We start from the raw sequence: 18,300 nt of genomic DNA, 5'->3' as shown, positions 1-18,300 counted from the left end.
TTGTTTCAGAGCCTAGAATTTTCCACATACTTAAAGCTACTAAGTATTTGTCTTTTCAGGACGAATTTACCAATAGTCAAAAGTCCTCAAAGTAGTTGCGCTTTTCACTGGAAAGCTGACATTCTAAGTCTAGGTTATATGTCCCCTCCTAAACATCCCTGTCCTTCTCCTAGCAGAACACTTCTCACTCTCCACTGGAACTGTTTACTTATTTATCCTCTCTGACAAAACCGTAATCTTTGCTGAGTTGGGAATTTATCTATCTTATTTATTATTATACCCACAGTCCTACCGCAGGGTCTAGAAAATTATAGGCAGTCTACTCTAATACAAAATGGTTTGGAATACTGTGTGTACCTTCTCTATTTACCCTCCCCATTCCTCTCAGAAAAGAGTTATCACACCTCTGTATGATTATATATCTATATAGAGGGATTATTTCCTTATAAATCTGCGGGGGGGGGGGTTGATTAGGTGATTTCTAATACTTATTTATAGAAAAAAAGCAAAAATCATTATTACATCTTCACAGACTAAAAATCTACAACTTTTTCACTCCCAAATCTGCAAGCATGAGAATACCTTACCTAGTTGCAATATCTTTATAGTGTCTCTGTAAGCCTTCATCACCAGCTTGAAATGGCGGTAAAGTGGGTAGCACAAAACTCTTCTTCCAAAAGACACCAGGATTTCATGAACATTAGTCCAAGTCTGTGAAATATCATTTTAATAAGTAATCATTTCCATAAAATTTTACACAAACAAAAGCACACAATGAAATGGGAAACTATTCTCAGTTAAAACCTATAATAAGTTTGGATCATCATGAAGCCAAGTAGCAACCATGAAATGAGATTATTTTTGTATACATTTTAATAAGTAATCATTTCCATAAAATTTTACACAAACAAAAGCACACAATGAAATGGGGAACTATTCTCAGTTAAAACCTATAATAAGTTTGGATCATCATGAAGCCAAGTAGCAACCATGAAATGAGATTATTTTTGTATGCCTTACAATAAATTACTTAATCGTAGTCTTTGTAATTTCCCACACTATATAAACATATCACAAGTGCTCCTTAAAAACCACATATGTAACAGGAGGGTTTTAAAAAGTCTTAAGAATTACAAATAAGACTCTGTAACACATGGCATTAACAAAATACACACGCACAAAAAGGACGTTTTTAAATGATGTTTCATGTTTTTGCCTTTTAAGGCCATTCAAGATAGCACAGATAAAGGATAGAGAACTCTTTAGCGAAGTATATTCACAGTCCTCCCACTTTTTTTTTGCTTTGAGCATGAGTAATATGTGATATTTATTTGAGTAATTTGCTTTCACTGATCGAGAAATTGCACTACTGATTTCTGGGGAAAAAAGTGTTTTATCCATAACAAACTGATACCATTAGCAATTCAAAACTTATTAAAAGTACTAGGCAAAGGAAATTTTCTACAACACTGTTTTTCAATTGTTTTTTGATAAGAAAAGAATAAAAATGTAAATCATATGTAAAAACTTAAAATATAAAACTGAGAACAAGATAATTTCCATGTATATTAATCCTTCGCTGAGACATCTAATTAAGAAAACTGAGTACGTGAAAAAGAATAGCTAATATCTAAAAAGAACTTTCAAAAAATTCTAGCAAAAAACAAACACTTATAAAAGTTAACAGAGCTATTGATATGTCTGGCAATTCTAAATTATCTCAAAAACAATAAAGATTTCAAAATAAAATCATAAATAGGTAAATCTTAATGTGAACTTTAGTAACTATACTATGAAATTACCCAGTCACCAACTACTTCCAACATAAGAGCAGTGTAATTATTACAAAAACCAATTCCTCTATTATATGCTGACCACAGCAATATGAGGAGCCCAGAAGAAGCCTAGAGAGCAGCACTTCTCCCTCTTCAACACGCATACGAACACCTGGAGATCTGCTACAGATTCTGATTCAGTGGGTCTGGCATAGGACTGAGATTCTGTCTTCCTAACAAGCTCCCAGCTGAGGCTGCTGGTCAAGTTGTTGGTCAGTGGACCATTCTTGGAGTACTACGATTCTCTGAAGTAACTGTTTTTGTTCAAATAATAGGTAAGATATAATAGAAACTAAGTGGTGCCATGAAACTATCTTGATTTTACAACTTAAAAAATAATAGTTGTCTTAATTGATTTTACAATTATCAATTATTTAAATTCATACTTTTTCACAGTTTCTCCTTTTTATTACTGTTTTGATGTACAACAGTTTGTTCAAAATTAGGAAATTTATAGATATCATCATCCTTTGATACTCTGGGTGAGACCTGCACCACTATTTTCTAGAAAATTGACATAAAAACCAGTTATCACTATACTAAAAGAGTTATTAAATCTAACCATACTAATTTTAGGACCTAGGATAAGTTATTTAAGCTATGTGATCTAAGCTTCCTCACCTGTGAAACCAGCAATACTTACCTTACAGATTTATTGAAAGGAATAGATGAAATAATGTATAAAACGCTTAGCACAGACCCTAAGCGTTTGGTGGCCAATTATCACCTACGTTTGCTTCCCATCTTTGAGATCGGAGTCCTGATAAATGCCAACTTACAGTCAGGCCTCCAGCTCTACCCCAAATTCTCCCCCAATAAACCGTGTCTCACTCTTTCTCCAAAGTGTATTTGCCCTCCCCCAGCTTCCAAAATACCCAACCTGGCTTCATTGTCAGAATTTTATTAAAAAGATGGAAAAGAAACTTCTAAGCTTTAAGTCAAAGAATTGCTTGAATTACCCAAAATGAAGTAATGACAACAGAAAAATAACTTTCTGAACAACAAAACTTAAACACTTACAACTAGAAATCATACCTCAAACCAGCACAGTGTTGGACTCAGTTTTCTAATATTCCATGCAGATTCAACCTTTATTTATTTTGGAGAAAAGAGTACCATCATATTAGAGGTAAAGTCATTTGAGGATAAAGCAAATATATCCATTTATTCAACTAGTATCTGAGTAATACCCACCTATTGAAGAACTAAGAAGTGTTTACAACTGTAGAAAAAAAATTATTTTACTGACACAGAGACTATCAGAGGTAAGTTTCTGTTTACTTTCCTTAAGATTTAATGAAATATAACTTTTCCCCTGATAAAAGGACCAGAAAACAAAAGCAAATAAGCAGGGGCTTTGAAACTAAAAATTAAAGCAAAGTGCTGCTTGCTCATTTTCTGTCTCTCTCATTGAGTTATTTCCCTTCCAAACATTCCATAAATAATCTATCAAAGGAATCAAAAATAATGTTGAAGTACTATCTGTGGCACTTAAAAAGCTTCTCAAGAATCTGGCCTTTCTGAGAATGCTTGTGAAAATAAGTACATTCTAGAGGAGGTCTAAAAGTTGCAATACTTCATGATTTCGAGTATACAAATAAAAGAATTTAAAAAATGGTAATTTTTACAAGCATAACCAAACATTCTCACTCATCTTTTCAAGATTCAACAATATGAAGCACTTTTTTTGTCAAAGAAAACATTTTCTCCAATTATAGCATCTTTAAAAAATGAATGGAAACAAAAAGTATTTGCAGAAATATTATGCTCTTGATTCACTCAATAGTATTCATTTTGGAGTCATATACAAACCTCAATAGTCACCTTAGAAAATTTCAGAATTGTGACAACAAAAAAATTGGCACATATCAAATTCTAACTCCAATACTAGGCTACTGCTATAACATTGAGAAAAGCAAATTAAATAATGGTATATACATTATGACCCAAAGTAAATATGTACACATTGAAAGATGACTGGAAACAGATACATCACCTTGTAATGGTGGTTATTTCTGATGGCTGAAATTACAGGAAGTCTTAATTATTTTCTTCATGTGCATATTTTCCTTTATAACAATAATGAATTATTTGTGTAATTCAAAAAAAGGAAAGCATACGCTCAGGTCAAAAATAACCCTTTCGCCGGCCCGGTGGCACACTGCTACAGTGCACCGCTTGGGAGCGTGGTGGCGCTCCTGCCAAGGGTTCGGATCCCACATACAGACCGGTTCCCACTCACTGGCTGAGCGAGGTGCGGGTGCGACACGGAGGGTTGCGATCCCGTTGCCGGTCCCAGTCCGGTACGGGCGCAACACTGAGGGTTGCAATCCGTTGCCGGACACGAAAAAAGACAAAAACAAACAAACAAAAAAAATAACCCTTTCAACAAGGACAATTATAAACAGCTGCAGGAGCACACTAACTAGAAAGACTTTTGGTTTTCTAGCCTTTTTAAACATAGGTCAGTGACAAAAGTGAGAAAGTTTAGCTATTTACAAAATCAAATATGTTTTAAGAAGAGAAATAATAAAGTCTACCATATTTTTAAATAGATCACTTAAGAAATAACTTACAAAAGGATTTACTTTTACAATATGATTCCTTTAAATAGCAAAAAAAAAAAGTGTGATTCGAGTTTTTAAAAATCTGATTTACATACAATTTTTCAGAAGTGTACATACTATATGAATTGAACACTTGCAGGTAAATACTAAGATACAGTAATCTACACCAACACACATGCACTTACATTCTTCTCTCCTTCAGAGACACGAGTTTCATAGCAGTATGCCAGAAGGATATCAATCAAACTGTAGTACACTTGACGATGGGCTCTCTTGTCCAGAAGATAAGATTTACTGACAAATTTTCGTAGCTGGTATTTCTCTTCCTCAGAAAAAGACACTAGAAGAAAATGCATTTAAAAATCAGATGTTCCATTCAGTGCTATAAAACCTTCAATGTGGAAGATTTGTCAGAATCAGAACTTTTAATTATAGAAACTGAAGCAAAACTATTTTTACTTAACTGTGGATATATAAACAACATTTTAAAAGTAGACTTCAGTTTTATTAAGGGCTATGTATTTGCCCTATCCATAGTGGGGCTATATAAAGGAGACATTCCCAAACAATATCAATTTGTTATTTCTAGATCCCCTCCCCCCTTTTTTGCTACATTGTTTTGTATTTGAGGCATCTAAATGCCAGAGTTACTGACCTTAAAATTAAGATAATACATTTTGACAACAGAAGACATGAACAGTTGACCCTTAAACAACATGGGTTTGAATTGCACAGGTCCACTTATATGGGATTTTTTTTTTCCAATAAATGTACAGTACTGGAAATGTACTTTCTCTAGCTTATTTTATTGTAAGCATAATACATATACAAAATATGTGTTAATTGACTATGTCATCAGTAAGGCTTCTGGTCAAGAGCAGGCTATCAGTTAAGTTTTGAGAGAGTTAAAAATTATATGTGGATTTTTGACTGGAGGCGGAGTTGGTGCCCCAACCCCTGTGTTGTTCAAGGGTCAACTACGATAGCTAAATAGAACACTGAAAATACTCATCACCCATTTTGAAAGTTCTATACAAAGAAATAGGAATATTCTCATATATTAATCAACTTTAAGGGCATAGTATTTATTTTTTCACTATTTGTTACCCATATAAACAAAGTTTCACATGCTCAAATACACAAATGTGACCATATCACACATACTAGACTTATGGAAAGTGGATGTTTCTTTAACACAGTTTCTTTGTCCTTTTCGCCTTTTGCTTAGTACCCTCTCTTCACCTTCATCTTCATCAACAGCCTCCCCCACATTAAAAATCTACTATATATCATTCCATAGTTCTCTCTGCTCCCATGTAATCATATACTAAGGAGTTCATACCTCCCCCAAAGAATTAGGTTATTTTTCTCCATCTAGCCCCTCTCATTCAACGACACCTTTGGCACATTCCTCCAAGTCAACTGATACGTAGCTAATTTTTGTAAAGGAGATTAATATTCCGTGATGTGCCATGTTCTATCCAACCACTCCCCCTGCTGATGGGTATTCACTTTGCTTCTAGTTTTCTGCCACTAATAATGGTGCAATAAACGTCCTTGTCATATGCCCTTGGATATTAGAGGCCTTATTTCCATAAATAAAAGAGATTTACTGGGTCAAAAAGTATATCTGTTTTTAAAAGTTACAATAACTCTCCTAGTTACAATAACTATCCTTCACGGATAGAAGTTCCCCTTCCTACACATACACCCCACTTCCTCCTGGCAATAAATGTAATAGCTTTTTTCCAATCGTTTCCAGTATAATAGATATAAAGTGACTGTGATAGGCAGAAATCTAAGACAACCCTCAGTGAGTCACATCACATGGCGCTCTTGACTTGCTTTTGGCCAACAGAATATGGCACAGGTGATGGGACAGTCGTGCTGATTATTACATTCCACTGTTAGCAGGCTGGAGCCAGGGACTCACCAACTGGTTTTGAAAAGAAAAGATGTCATGTGGGGGCCAGCCTGTGGCTCACTTGGGAGAGTGTGGTGCTGATAACACCAAGGCCATGGGGTCGGATCCATATATAGAGATGGCCAGTTAGTTCACTTGGGAGAGCGTGGTGCTGACAACAGCAAGTCAAGGGTTGGGATCCCCTTACCAGTCATCTTTAAAAAAAAGAAAAGATGTCATGTGATGACACAGCCTGTGAGGAGAAGGCTTGGGGGGCCTCTAAGATCTCTCAGTGGCCCCCAGCTGACAGCCATCAACAAAGCAGGGGCCTCAGTTCTACAGCGCAAGGAATGAAATTCTGTCAGCAATCGTGTGAGCTTGGAAGAGGACCCTGAGCTTCAGAAAAGAATGCAGCCACTAACACCTACAAAAAAAAAAAAAAAAAAAAAAAGATGGAAAATAGAGAGAATTTCAAAAAGTTCACAGAAAGATTCATATTATCTTTCAATTCTATTTTTCCATGAACTTTTTGGAGTAGCCTCATATTTGTTTACAGCCTTGCAAGACCCTGAGCAGAAGACCCACAGCTACGCCAAGCCTGACTCCTGAGTCATGGCAACTGAAAGATTACAGATATATGCAGTGTGAAGCTTGTGGTAATTTGTCATACAGCAAGAAAAAACTAAAACGATGCTACATCATTTTCACCTCACTTAGTATTTCTCTAACTGCTAAACTTGGAGCATTATTTCATAGGTTTGTTTGCAATCTAGATTTGCCCACTTGTGAATTACCTATTTGAATGTGTTTTGCCTAAATTTTTCTACTGGATGGCTTATCTTGTCCAATTCTAAAGAACTCTTTGTATATTAGAGACATAAACCCTAATCATCTCTACAAATCTACTATACCTCTATTGACTTTGTTTATGGCAACTTTTGACAATGAAATATTTATTTATTTTTTCTAAAGAACTCTTTGTATATTAGAGACATAAACCCTAATCATCTCTACAAATCTACTATATCTCTATTGAGTTTGTTTATGGCAACTTTTGACAATGAAATATTTATTTATTTTTGTAGCCAAATATGTCCATCTTTTTTTTTTTTAAACATATGGATGTATAGCCTTGGTTAAGGTTTCTCCAACCCCTGAACTCTACATGAAGTTGCTTTAAGATTTACTGTTTCATTTTTTACATTCAAGTCTTTAATCCATCTGTAAGTTATTTTTCTTATGTTCTAAGATTTCAGTTTATTCCAGAGGAACAGTTAATTGTGCCAGCACAGCTTGTTCAGTAGTCCATCTTTGCCCACCGTATTGAACCACCAACTTTGTCATACAGATCTGTTACTTTCTTGTTAAAAATTACTTCAAAGTATTTTCTATTTTTGTCTGTGTGAATACAGTACTTTTTTTTCCATTTCTATTACTAAGTACTTCTTGATAAAAGAGAAAAGCTATTTCTTTTTACGTATCAGTCACCTTACCAAATGTTGGCTACACAGACCTAAACAACAAACTGAAATACTTAATAAATGCTAATGATAAAACACAATACTTTATGTGTACATAAAGGCGAGTATAAGATTGTATTTCCTTCTACAATTTAGGCAAACTACCATGCGGTAGTGTCCTAATATCAGGTCTTCCTATAGACAAGAGATCATATAACATGCTTTTCTATCCAATTATGCATCTTCTCACATTAACAAAACCTAAGTATTATTATACTCATTGCTATACATATGAAGTAAAATATATCTTGTCTTAGAGCAAGACATAGAAAGAATAACAGCTAAAAATATAGTTACGCTCAGTTCCTAACTATTCTAAGTAAAACATGGCCTACCACTTGTCTCAGAGAAATTTTTAAAGAAACCTAAGCATCTAGATATTTAGTTACCTCTAAATAAATGTGTTATCAGTCTCTTATCTTACAAAGTAATTCTTAATTTTCCTTCTGTCCCCTATCAGACAATCACTTTCAAATTCACTTAAAACATTTTCCATCCCAGTAAAGAGGAGCATTCTGCTTCTGTTTCTGGTGCTTCATATCCAAGTAATGTCAAAATAACTTTCAGGTCTTTTTCTACAGGTTTTAGAAATGTCCGCTATATTTAGGTAAAGACACGCTAAACTGCTGTAACAAAGAGACCCTGAAAGACAGTGGCTTAAATAAGATAGAAGTTTCTCTGTCATGCTGCTATCCAGGGTAAATGATTCAGGGCTTGTTGGGCATCAGCATCCCCATCATATAACTTCCATCTATGGGTCCACCAAGACAACTCCTTCAGGTTTTTACCATTTCCTAACTAATGGGAAAGCAGAAAGTAGAGAGGATTGCCAGCACTTTCTTTCTAAAGACTCAATCCAGAAAGAGCAAAGATCATTCCTACTGATTTCCCACAGGCCAGGACTCAGTCACACAATCCCACCCAGTTTCAAGGAAGGAAAGGAAAGGTAGTCACTAGCTGAGTGGTCATGTGCCCAGCTATAACTCAAGAAGGAAGGCCTCAGCCTAAAAAAGGGGGAGAAGAACTATGAAAAGATACCTGGCTGTCTCTGCCACTTTTTCAGAGACCAAAAATTATTAAACTGCCTTTTCGATATTCCCAAACCACTCTGTTGATAGCTAGCTTCCCAGTCCCCTTACGTCTCTGCTCAACAAAAGACTGCCTTTCTGCTCATCACAACTTGGCAAAAGCCTGAAGGAAGAGAATATGATTACTCACACATGATGAACCTTTTTCACATATAATTTTCCAAACTCACTTCTGTCCTATTTTATGAGCATTAAGTTCAACATGGCTTCTTTTTAAGACTTCCAGCAGTTCTGCAGCCTATCCTCTGGGGGAAAAAATCTTAAACATACTTATTTTAAATTACTAGAAGCAATACTCTTTTCATCCATTAAAATGTACTTACTACAAAAAACAGGTTTTGAAATATATTTATATAATTATTTTTCCAACCACATTAGCAATCCTACATTAAAAAAAAAGAAGAAACGTATTTGTACAAGCAATGCTTATATAAACAACAAATAACTATGACTATGTATTTAATTTGCTAAGTAGCAAGGTAAAGAACTGTGTATTTTTTAAAACTTAATAATGCAGGTAGGTGTCAGGAGAAACATTCTTTAGCGACTAACATTTAAAAATGAAATTAATAAAACAGATAAACTATATGTTGATTGATCCCTTAATTTAAATAGAAGTTCTCAGTTTACTTTAAGCAGTTTGATGTAAGGAAACTCCATGAAGGAACATAATCACTGCATGAAGAAAATATACCTGACAAGGTATTCTATATCCCTTGTATTGAGGGAAAAGGTTTCAGACAGTATTCCCTTAGGTATAGTTTTTGAAACATCCATTACTTTAGCTAATAGGAAAGTGCCAGGGGTTCATGATGCTATTATCTCACTAGAGGAAAAACCTTTATATCCTACTTGACTAATAAAGACCTCTGCTTCCACATAATTTTGAATCACAAAGTAAGCATGCACAGAACCATTTAGCAACACATCAACTCTTCCGCATGTTTATGGCTTCATTGTGAAATAATCATACCTATATATATTTAACCATCTGTAAAGGTTTACCTGGGCACTATAGGTTCTGATGTTACATTACACACATGTAACTCCTGCTACATATTATAAATTACTTTCAATAACTGTATGCATAAGAAAAGCCTACTTGCATATACTCTTCCAAATTCTTGGATGCTAGGCACCCCTAGCTTTTCCTTAAAACACCACCACCTTTTTCTGAGCATTTTTAAGCTCCATTCTGGCCTACTTAGTTCATTAATAATATACAAGCACATTTAAATTCTGAAATCCAAGCAAAGAAACCAGAGATGATAAATAACAACAACAAACAGGAAATCACTAGAGAAACAAGAGTGAACTCCCTAAGGCCTTTTTTATTGGAGCTGTAAATCATATCACCCAAAGGGGAACTTGTGGAGGTTTGCACACAATCAGGTCTGACCTAGTAGCAGTACTGGAAGTAACTACAGATGCAGTGCCAACAATACTTGGATGATTGCCACCACGAGTAACATTTGTCAAGCATTTGTATGACTTAGCTATACTACAAAGCAGCTTTGCTATACAGTTCACAACATTCCAGTTAATTATACTTCTAAAAATAATCTACAGTGAAAGAAAAGCCAGCTGAAAGTTCAATATGTTTGGGGAAGAAACTGATGCCCCAGCACTGAAGCAAATGGCCCAGGACTGCCTCCCAACATTAAAAACCCCACCAAAGTGTTTAAGGACTGCAAAGGGACTCCCATCAAAATGAACAGATGTTAGTGAGGTGGTCACTTTTTCTCCCAAACACCTTCTAATTTTGTTACTTTTAAATCTTCCCTTCCTCTCTAAATCCCCCTCCCAAACATCCCAGTCTTGGCGGGGTCAACAATTATCTCATCCACGATTTGGCTCCCCTCAGAGTAATGCACATCTGCCTATTACATTGTGCACTTACTGGAAACAGATCAAGGAAACCAGAAGAAAATGTGCTGCATTCAAACCTTCAGCTTCAATGGGTAGCCCTGCAGTGCTACAACTTCCAAAGCTGACACTGACAGTAATCTCTACAAACACTGAAGGGCTCATTGGTGCCAAACAGGATGTCCCCGCTAGGAAATTCATTGACTATAAATGTTATGTGGTGTCATAACAAGCAATAATATGCCAAGACTCTTGGGCTGAGATTAACCACTGAAAGACAACATGGGAAATGCGGTAAGTCCATCCTCATGAAACCAGAGCTCAGGGGAAGCACAGCACTTAACACTTCCATTTACAAGTCTTTGGGGAGGAAAATCTGGATCATTACAAAACTGAAGAAAAGTCTCCATGTTGTAACTAAGGACTACGATGAAAATGACAAGAATCACTATGAACGCAAAGACAGGGAGCAAAGTTCACTGCCTACAGCTTATCTGGAATTCAAAACAATCCCAGTTAATATTTTATGATGAAGGATGAATCACATGTGTACCCTTCACCTGCACTGTTATACAAGGGTACTTCAAAAAGTTCATGGAAAGATTCGTATTATCTTTTAAGTCTATTTTTCCACAAACTTTCTAAAGTACCCTGATATCTTTCTGGCAGTTTCTGATAAGGGAGCATTAGAGGTTGCAGCCCACTGCTATGACACAAAGAGGAAGTGGGCCAGAGAAACGAAGATGAACAAAGAGGAAGAGGAGAGGAAAGTTACAGCAGCACCATGCACCACAGGTAAACAGAGAACTTTAAAGTTTACGTTTTGGTTTATTTCTTCCCTCCCATATCTTACCCAGGTTCAACAACACTTCAATTTATTCCTCCAATTCTGGGTGTCTCAAATATTTAAACAAGAAAAAAAAATCTTGTTAACAACGAACTTTCCCTTAAAAGCTTTGCAAATGTGCAAAAATTATAATTTCACAGAGAAACCACTCAATTCCTGACTCTCCTAACACTGATGTTCCTCTATAGTAATACTTCTAACATTTACAATATACTAAGGATTTTAAATACATCATCTCACTCAATCCTCACGACTGCTCTGAAGTAGGTATAGGATTTCCACAGCAACCCAAAGTTGCAAGATCACACTGCTAGCATGTGGTGAAGCAAGGAGTTAAACCCCAAACCTCATATTTAGCTTATATCCTACACTTAACCTTATAAATGGCATATCAGAAGAGGTACTTTCTGTTCAACACAGAGCTCAAGTTCTCCTACCTTAGATCGCATGCCCTTGCTATTTTTAAAGGTGATTTTTTTTAGAATGAATCATCATAATGGCTTAACAGACTATGACTGTTCCTGAAGCACCAGCCTGGCTGTAAGCCATGGGTCAGATGAAGGATCAGGAAGGCCAGTGGTTAAAAGGACGGACTGGCTTAATCTCCTGTTAAAATTGCACATAGAGAACTAACTCAAAGCTCTGCTGACACAGAAAACTGGACTGAGAACAAGCTACAATTTATCAAAGTAGAGCAAGTTAGAATTTAAATCAAAGGGAATGTCTTCTCTTGATTTTTAGGGCAAGTAGCTCACCCTGGTGGACAGAAAACTCAACTACACAGCCACCAATTTCCTACTACCCCACCTCATTCAAGTGTTGTGCTAAAACTGGGCAAACTGATTCGGGCCAGTTGACATCCTTGATGATGTAAGTCTGAGCAAACTTTCTGAGTAGATCTACATGGCATAAACAGTTTTAACTAGCTAAATTGTGTTAGCAATTGTATACCCTAAAATTAGTCTATATAATGTGGGAAGACTCTAAAAGCTTAACTCAAATCAAATATAAAACCCAGGATTTGTTGAAAACAATAAATATAACAGGAGTCATTATAAATGAGTTTCTGTTATGCAATAAAGCCGATCCTCTATTTTCTAAAAGATTACGGGCCAGCCTGGTGGCGCACTGCTACAGTGCGCCGCTTGGGAAGCGTGGCAGAGCTCCCGCCGAGGGTTCGGATCCCACATACAGACCGGTTCCCGCTCACTGGCTGAGCGAGGTGCAGGGAGCAACACTGAGGGTGACCGGTTCCCGCTCACTGGCTGAGCGAGGTGCAGGGAGCAACACTGAGGGTGACCGGTTCCCGCTCACTGGCTGAGCGAGGTGCAGGGAGAAACACTGAGGGTTGCGATCCCGTTGCCGGTCCCGGGCCGGTACGGGCGTGACACTGAGGGTTGCGATCCGTTGCCGGTCATGAAAAAAGACAAAAAGGAAAAAAAAAAAAAAAAAAAGATTACGGTAGCAATTTCTCAATCGGGTAGAAATCACCTAACTCTAAGAAACCTAACCACAAAAATATTTATAATATTTACTCTATAAATATTTATTGAGTACTTATTACATAACAGGCACTACACTAGACACTGAAAAATGAGCAGATAACAGGCATTGCTATGCAGAGAATCAAAATACTGTGATACAATACAGACCCTACAGCTATTTCAGACTGAGTGACCAAAGAAGGCCACTGTGTTATTCGCAAAGCAGAAAACTGTGAACAGCCCAAATGCCCACCAGTCATGATACAAATATGTAACAGGATATTAGGCAGCCACCGAAAGCTTCAGGTAGATCTGTAAGTGCTGATATGCAGGATCTGCAACATATACCACAAACTGAAAAAAGTCAGGTAAGAACACTGTACACAAGTTTGTGCATAAATTTCTTAAAGCAAATATTCAGATGTGAGTACATGTATTTTAAAAATACACCCAATACCTTTAACAGTGATTACTTTTTGGAAGAGCAACTTAGGGTGGGAAGTCTACACTCCATTTAATATTCTTCAGAATGTATAAGGGCTGGCCCGTGGCTCACTTGGGAGTGTGCGGTGCTGATAACACCAAGGCCACGGGTTCGGATCCCTATATAGGGATGGCTGCTTAGCTCACTTGGAAGAGTGTGGTGCTGACAACACCAGGTCAAAGGTTAAGATCCCCTTACTGGTCATCTTTTAAAAAAATAAAATAAAATAATAAAAAGAATGTACATATGTGTGTGTATTCCTTTCATTTAAACACTAAAATTTAAATAAAAGCCAAATCAGTATGACAGAAAACGTGGGCTTTCTATTCTTGATCCGAAACTGTTATAATTCTAATTTACAGACTTAATATACTGACATTGTACATAGAGAAAGCAGTAATAACATGTCCGCCTAAGAAAGAACTCTCTGTGGATAACGTTTGGCTTAATATTAAGTATGGCACAGCCACCTCTTGTGGCTCAGAAAACCCCCCAGCTCAGCCTTCATTGGTAAAAATTGGCCCACCTGCTCTCTGTAAGGTATGGATATGAGGATAACTACTCCTGCTTCCTCACAAGACCACATGGAAAAAAAACTGGGGAGGACATATCAAAATCATTCAGCAGAGAAAGGGAGTAAGAACTGGGTCTTTTCCCACCATTACTAATTCTCAAATGACCTTACTACAGAGGAAGGCTCATATCTCCCAAGTAGGTTGATCAGAAACTACAAATCTGTGTGTCGGTATTCCTAAATTTACTTAAAAAAAAAATACAAATTTTTAAAAGGACTCCAATGATTTAAAGGAAAATATACATCAAAAGAATTTTCTAACACGAATGAGTCTAATTATTTAGTGGCATTTTCCAGTCAAGGGTAAAGACCTCATTTCCAAAATTAGCAATCCCAAAATCATATTTTCACATTATGAGGTAATTACAATTATATGCTTAATAACAGGGAAGGCAGGAAAGTTGATACACTGTGAGATTTTAAAATTAAACAAATGAGCCTAATTTTGAATTTCTTACCTAATGCAGCATGATCTTCTTGCTCCTCACTCTTTCCTAAAGAAGCTATCATTTTTGAATATGTATCCATCCACCAAGGATTATACTTCAAAACCTGTTCAACTGCCTCATCTTCAAAAAAGTCAGCTCTGGGGGAGGGGGAAAGAAATGAATTGGCCTGTTACATTAGGATTAGACTGGCTTTCATTTTTTTAAAATTTTATCTTAACTCATTACATTTGCACTAGAAATATAGATTGTTAATTCAAAGTACATTTTGAGGAAAGACTGAGCTGTATTTACTTTCTTTGTGGTTACTAATCACCATAAAACAAAAAGTAAGCATCTGATTAAAGGGATATTTCATATTTCTCATCTCTTTAAATAGAAGGTACATAGAAAACCAGTCCTACCCTGAAGTCCCATCCCATATTCAGTGCTGTGGGATGAAGCATATCTGAACACACCCTGGACTGAAACCTAGCACTTGTGTTAGGTTTGCACATACCATAGATTTTGGTAAGGTTACAATAAAGGAAAGAATCTTTCAACTCCACCAGCAAAGAAAAACAGGTGAGTAGAAAATTCAGAATACTGCATCTCCACAAAAAGTCTTAAAGAGACTACACACATACACACACAAACACCATTTTTTTTTAAGCAGGTGCACTCATTTTCTACCAAGGTGTAATCTATTTTATTTAGCTGTGCTAATCTTAACAGTTTCTTGATTTTAACCTATTGAAGAAGATAAAAGAAACCCTTGTGGGGCACATAAAACTAATTTTCCCAACACTATACTTTCTCAGTTTTAACTGAAAAAAATAATAGCTACATTCAAAATATACCTCCCACTGCCTGGAGGACACTTTTTTAGAAAGTATGCTATCTCACATTCACTGTTGGAAACTGGTATTCTTGGGGAAAGCATGACAAAGTATAACTCATGGTGAAAATTTCATTTATATTTCTGTTAACTAGAAACTCAATTGGTTTCTTCGATAAATTGAATTTTTTAGCTGATAGTTTTATGACCTTCAACACTTTTTTTCTTTCAACTGAGACACTGAAATCTTATTAAAATTAGAGAGGTCACAGATAACTTACTGAGTTCTTCATATGTTCCAGCACTGCAGTGAGAGCTGACTATCCATCTCTTCCTTCAATCGTCACACCATCACCATGGCCAAGGGGGTACTATTAATACCCTCATTTCACATGGGTGGAAACTGAGGCTAGGAAAAGTTGTCTATCTTCATCAAGCTCAGAGAGCCAGTAAGAAGTGTGGCCAGGATGTGAACCCACTTAAGTCTTACTCCAGAATCCAAGCTCTTAACCAAAACAAATATTCTATTTTATGCATGAAGAAATAAAGAACATATTGGACAAAACTGAATAGCTAATATCTTGAAATGGGAATTCTTAATACCAGTTTTTGTCAGGTGCACAAGGCATATGAGACCAGGATGGAGTAGTTGCTTTATAAATTAATCCTGCCAAGTCTATTTTCTTATTAGCTACATATCTTTCTCCTTAAAGAAAACCTCTTTTGAATTGAATTGAGGTTCTACTATAGACACATCCAGAAATCAGAATGTGAGCTTTTTCTAAGAACTGAATTTCAAAAAGGATGTCATAAGAGTAAACGGCTAAAATGCTAAATAAGTCATTCATGCACAAAAATACTGACTTTATGCCATGTTCCAAGTTCCGTATTAGGCACTGGGATTCCACTGCTGACAAAACACAGACAATCCTGGCCTTCATGGAACTTACAGTCCCACGGGAGAGTTAAGAAATTACTATACAACATAAAGCTATGACATAAGAGTACAAGATTCTATGGCAGAAAACAATTAGGATAACAAGCAAGGACATTGGCAGAAATAATATATAAGCCAACAGCTGAATGATAATTAACAGTTAACCAGACTAAGTGGGGTGTGAGAGAGTATTCTGGACAGAAAGAATAGTTGGCTAAGGCTAGAAAATGAGGAACATTTAAGAAAAAAAGTTAAGAGAAACTGAAAACAATATGTTGCAGTAACAACAACCCTGTAAGCTACATGTTAAAAAATCTGGAAGATTTTTGTCCCTAAGAACAATGAACACTTAAGAGCTTTACATAGGGGAACGGCAACAGTATGTCTTAGAAACTCATAACCGCAGCCTGGAAAATGACTTAAAGAGTTAAACCTGAAGGAGCAGAAATAACGGTGGCATAGGACAGGATAGTGACAGTGGACATGAAGCAAAGTGGATGGATCTGACCTATATCTATAGAAGCCAGAATCCTCAGGATAAAAAGTTTGAGGAGCTAGAAGAGTCAAGTGTGATGCCCAGAATTCTGGCCTCCACAACTCAGTGGACAACAGTGCCCTTTGCTGAGACAGAGACACAGGAAGCTGACAGACGTGAGGGGAGAGATAATGACTTCCCTTTGGAACAGGTTGAGTTTGAGGTGCCCTTTTAGGACATATAAACAGAGACCTGTCCAATAGGTGGTTGGACATACCAGTCTGATGCTCAAGAGAGACATGGGAGTCATAAGCATTTAGACCAAGGAAAAGGACAGAACCACCCAGGAAGAACTGGCACAATGAGAGAAAAGGGCCTCGGACATTGGAGCCCTGAGGACACTTAAGTCAAGGGTAGAAGAAGAGCCCATCTGAAAAGATGTTGGTTTTTCCCCCAGGAGGACCATGATTAAAAAAAAAAATCCTGGCTCGGTAAAATGGTATTTCTACCACCTCCATGCCCTTAAACCTCCTACCAAAACAAACAAACAAACAAACAAAAACCCCTACAAAATGTTTAAGTGATTATTTTGAGTAAAATTTCACTAATACAGTCCCAGTAATTTACACTATGATGGTTCATTCTTTACATCGCCCATGAATTAAGAGCTTCATGAAGAAGATATGAGGCTGACTAATGTTCTACTTCCCAGAATAAATTATTTCCAAGTTTTTAAGTGCCATTAGCAAGCATTCACTGAATTCCCTCTAGGTGCAACATCAGGAGATGAAGATCAATAAGACTCGCTCCCTGCCCTCAACGACTCCACAATTTAATGGCAACCACGGACACAAACATGAAACATTATAAAACAGCGGTAAAAACAAGAAGAGCTACAACAGGGGAGCAGTGAGGAGTGCTTCCCACACAGGTCTAAGAGGGAGGTACGTGGCGGTGACCACCAAGCCCAGTCTGAAAGGATATGTGAAGTTATTCAGGCAGGAGAGAAAACAGCTAGCAAAGGGATACCGTGAGCAAAAGGTACAGGTGGGGACAAGCACACATTCATTACTGCTGTAGCATAAAACATGGCAGGAAGTGGCAACAGTGAAGCTACAGAGGTAGGCGTGATCCAGGTCACAGAGAACTTTCAATGACATGCTAAGGAGTTAGGAGCTTATGCTTTAGGCAAAGGAGCACCAAGCACAGGTTCAAGCAGATTTTCATTTTCAGTACTTCATCATCTGGTGGTTTTATGGTTGATGGATTTAAAGAAGTCCAGAATGCTGTAGTGCGCCGCTTGGGAAGCGCGGCAGCGCTCCCGCCGAGGGTTCGGATCCCACATACAGACCGGTTCCCGCTCACTGGCTGAGCGAGGCACGGGAGCAACACCGAGGGTTGCGATCCCGTTGCTGGTCCCAGTCCGGTACGGGGGCGACACTGAGGGTTGCGATCCC

The 18,300-nt window shown here is 37.1% G+C and overlaps 1 protein-coding gene across 1 annotated transcript in view; it reads right to left on the bottom strand.

Annotated features, from left to right (window-relative positions):
* SHQ1 (SHQ1, H/ACA ribonucleoprotein assembly factor) overlaps positions 1–18,300 on the bottom strand; it is a 110,006-nt gene that overhangs the window by 73,203 nt on the left and 18,503 nt on the right. Inside the window, exons 6-9 of the mRNA XM_008588523.1 lie at positions 14,627–14,754; positions 4,588–4,742; positions 2,871–2,924; positions 588–711 (exon numbers count right to left, since the gene is read on the bottom strand). Coding sequence (XP_008586745.1) covers positions 588–711; positions 2,871–2,924; positions 4,588–4,742; positions 14,627–14,754 — 461 coding nt within the window. The remainder of the gene's footprint in view (positions 1–587; positions 712–2,870; positions 2,925–4,587; positions 4,743–14,626; positions 14,755–18,300) is intronic.

The sequence above is a fragment of the Galeopterus variegatus genome, unplaced genomic scaffold, assembly GCF_000696425.1.
Source record: "Galeopterus variegatus unplaced genomic scaffold, G_variegatus-3.0.2 Scaffold4875, whole genome shotgun sequence".
NCBI classification, from domain to species: Eukaryota; Metazoa; Chordata; class Mammalia; order Dermoptera; family Cynocephalidae; genus Galeopterus; species Galeopterus variegatus.
Note: the sequence above shows the minus strand (reverse complement) of the source record. Positions and strands in the feature narration are given on the sequence as shown.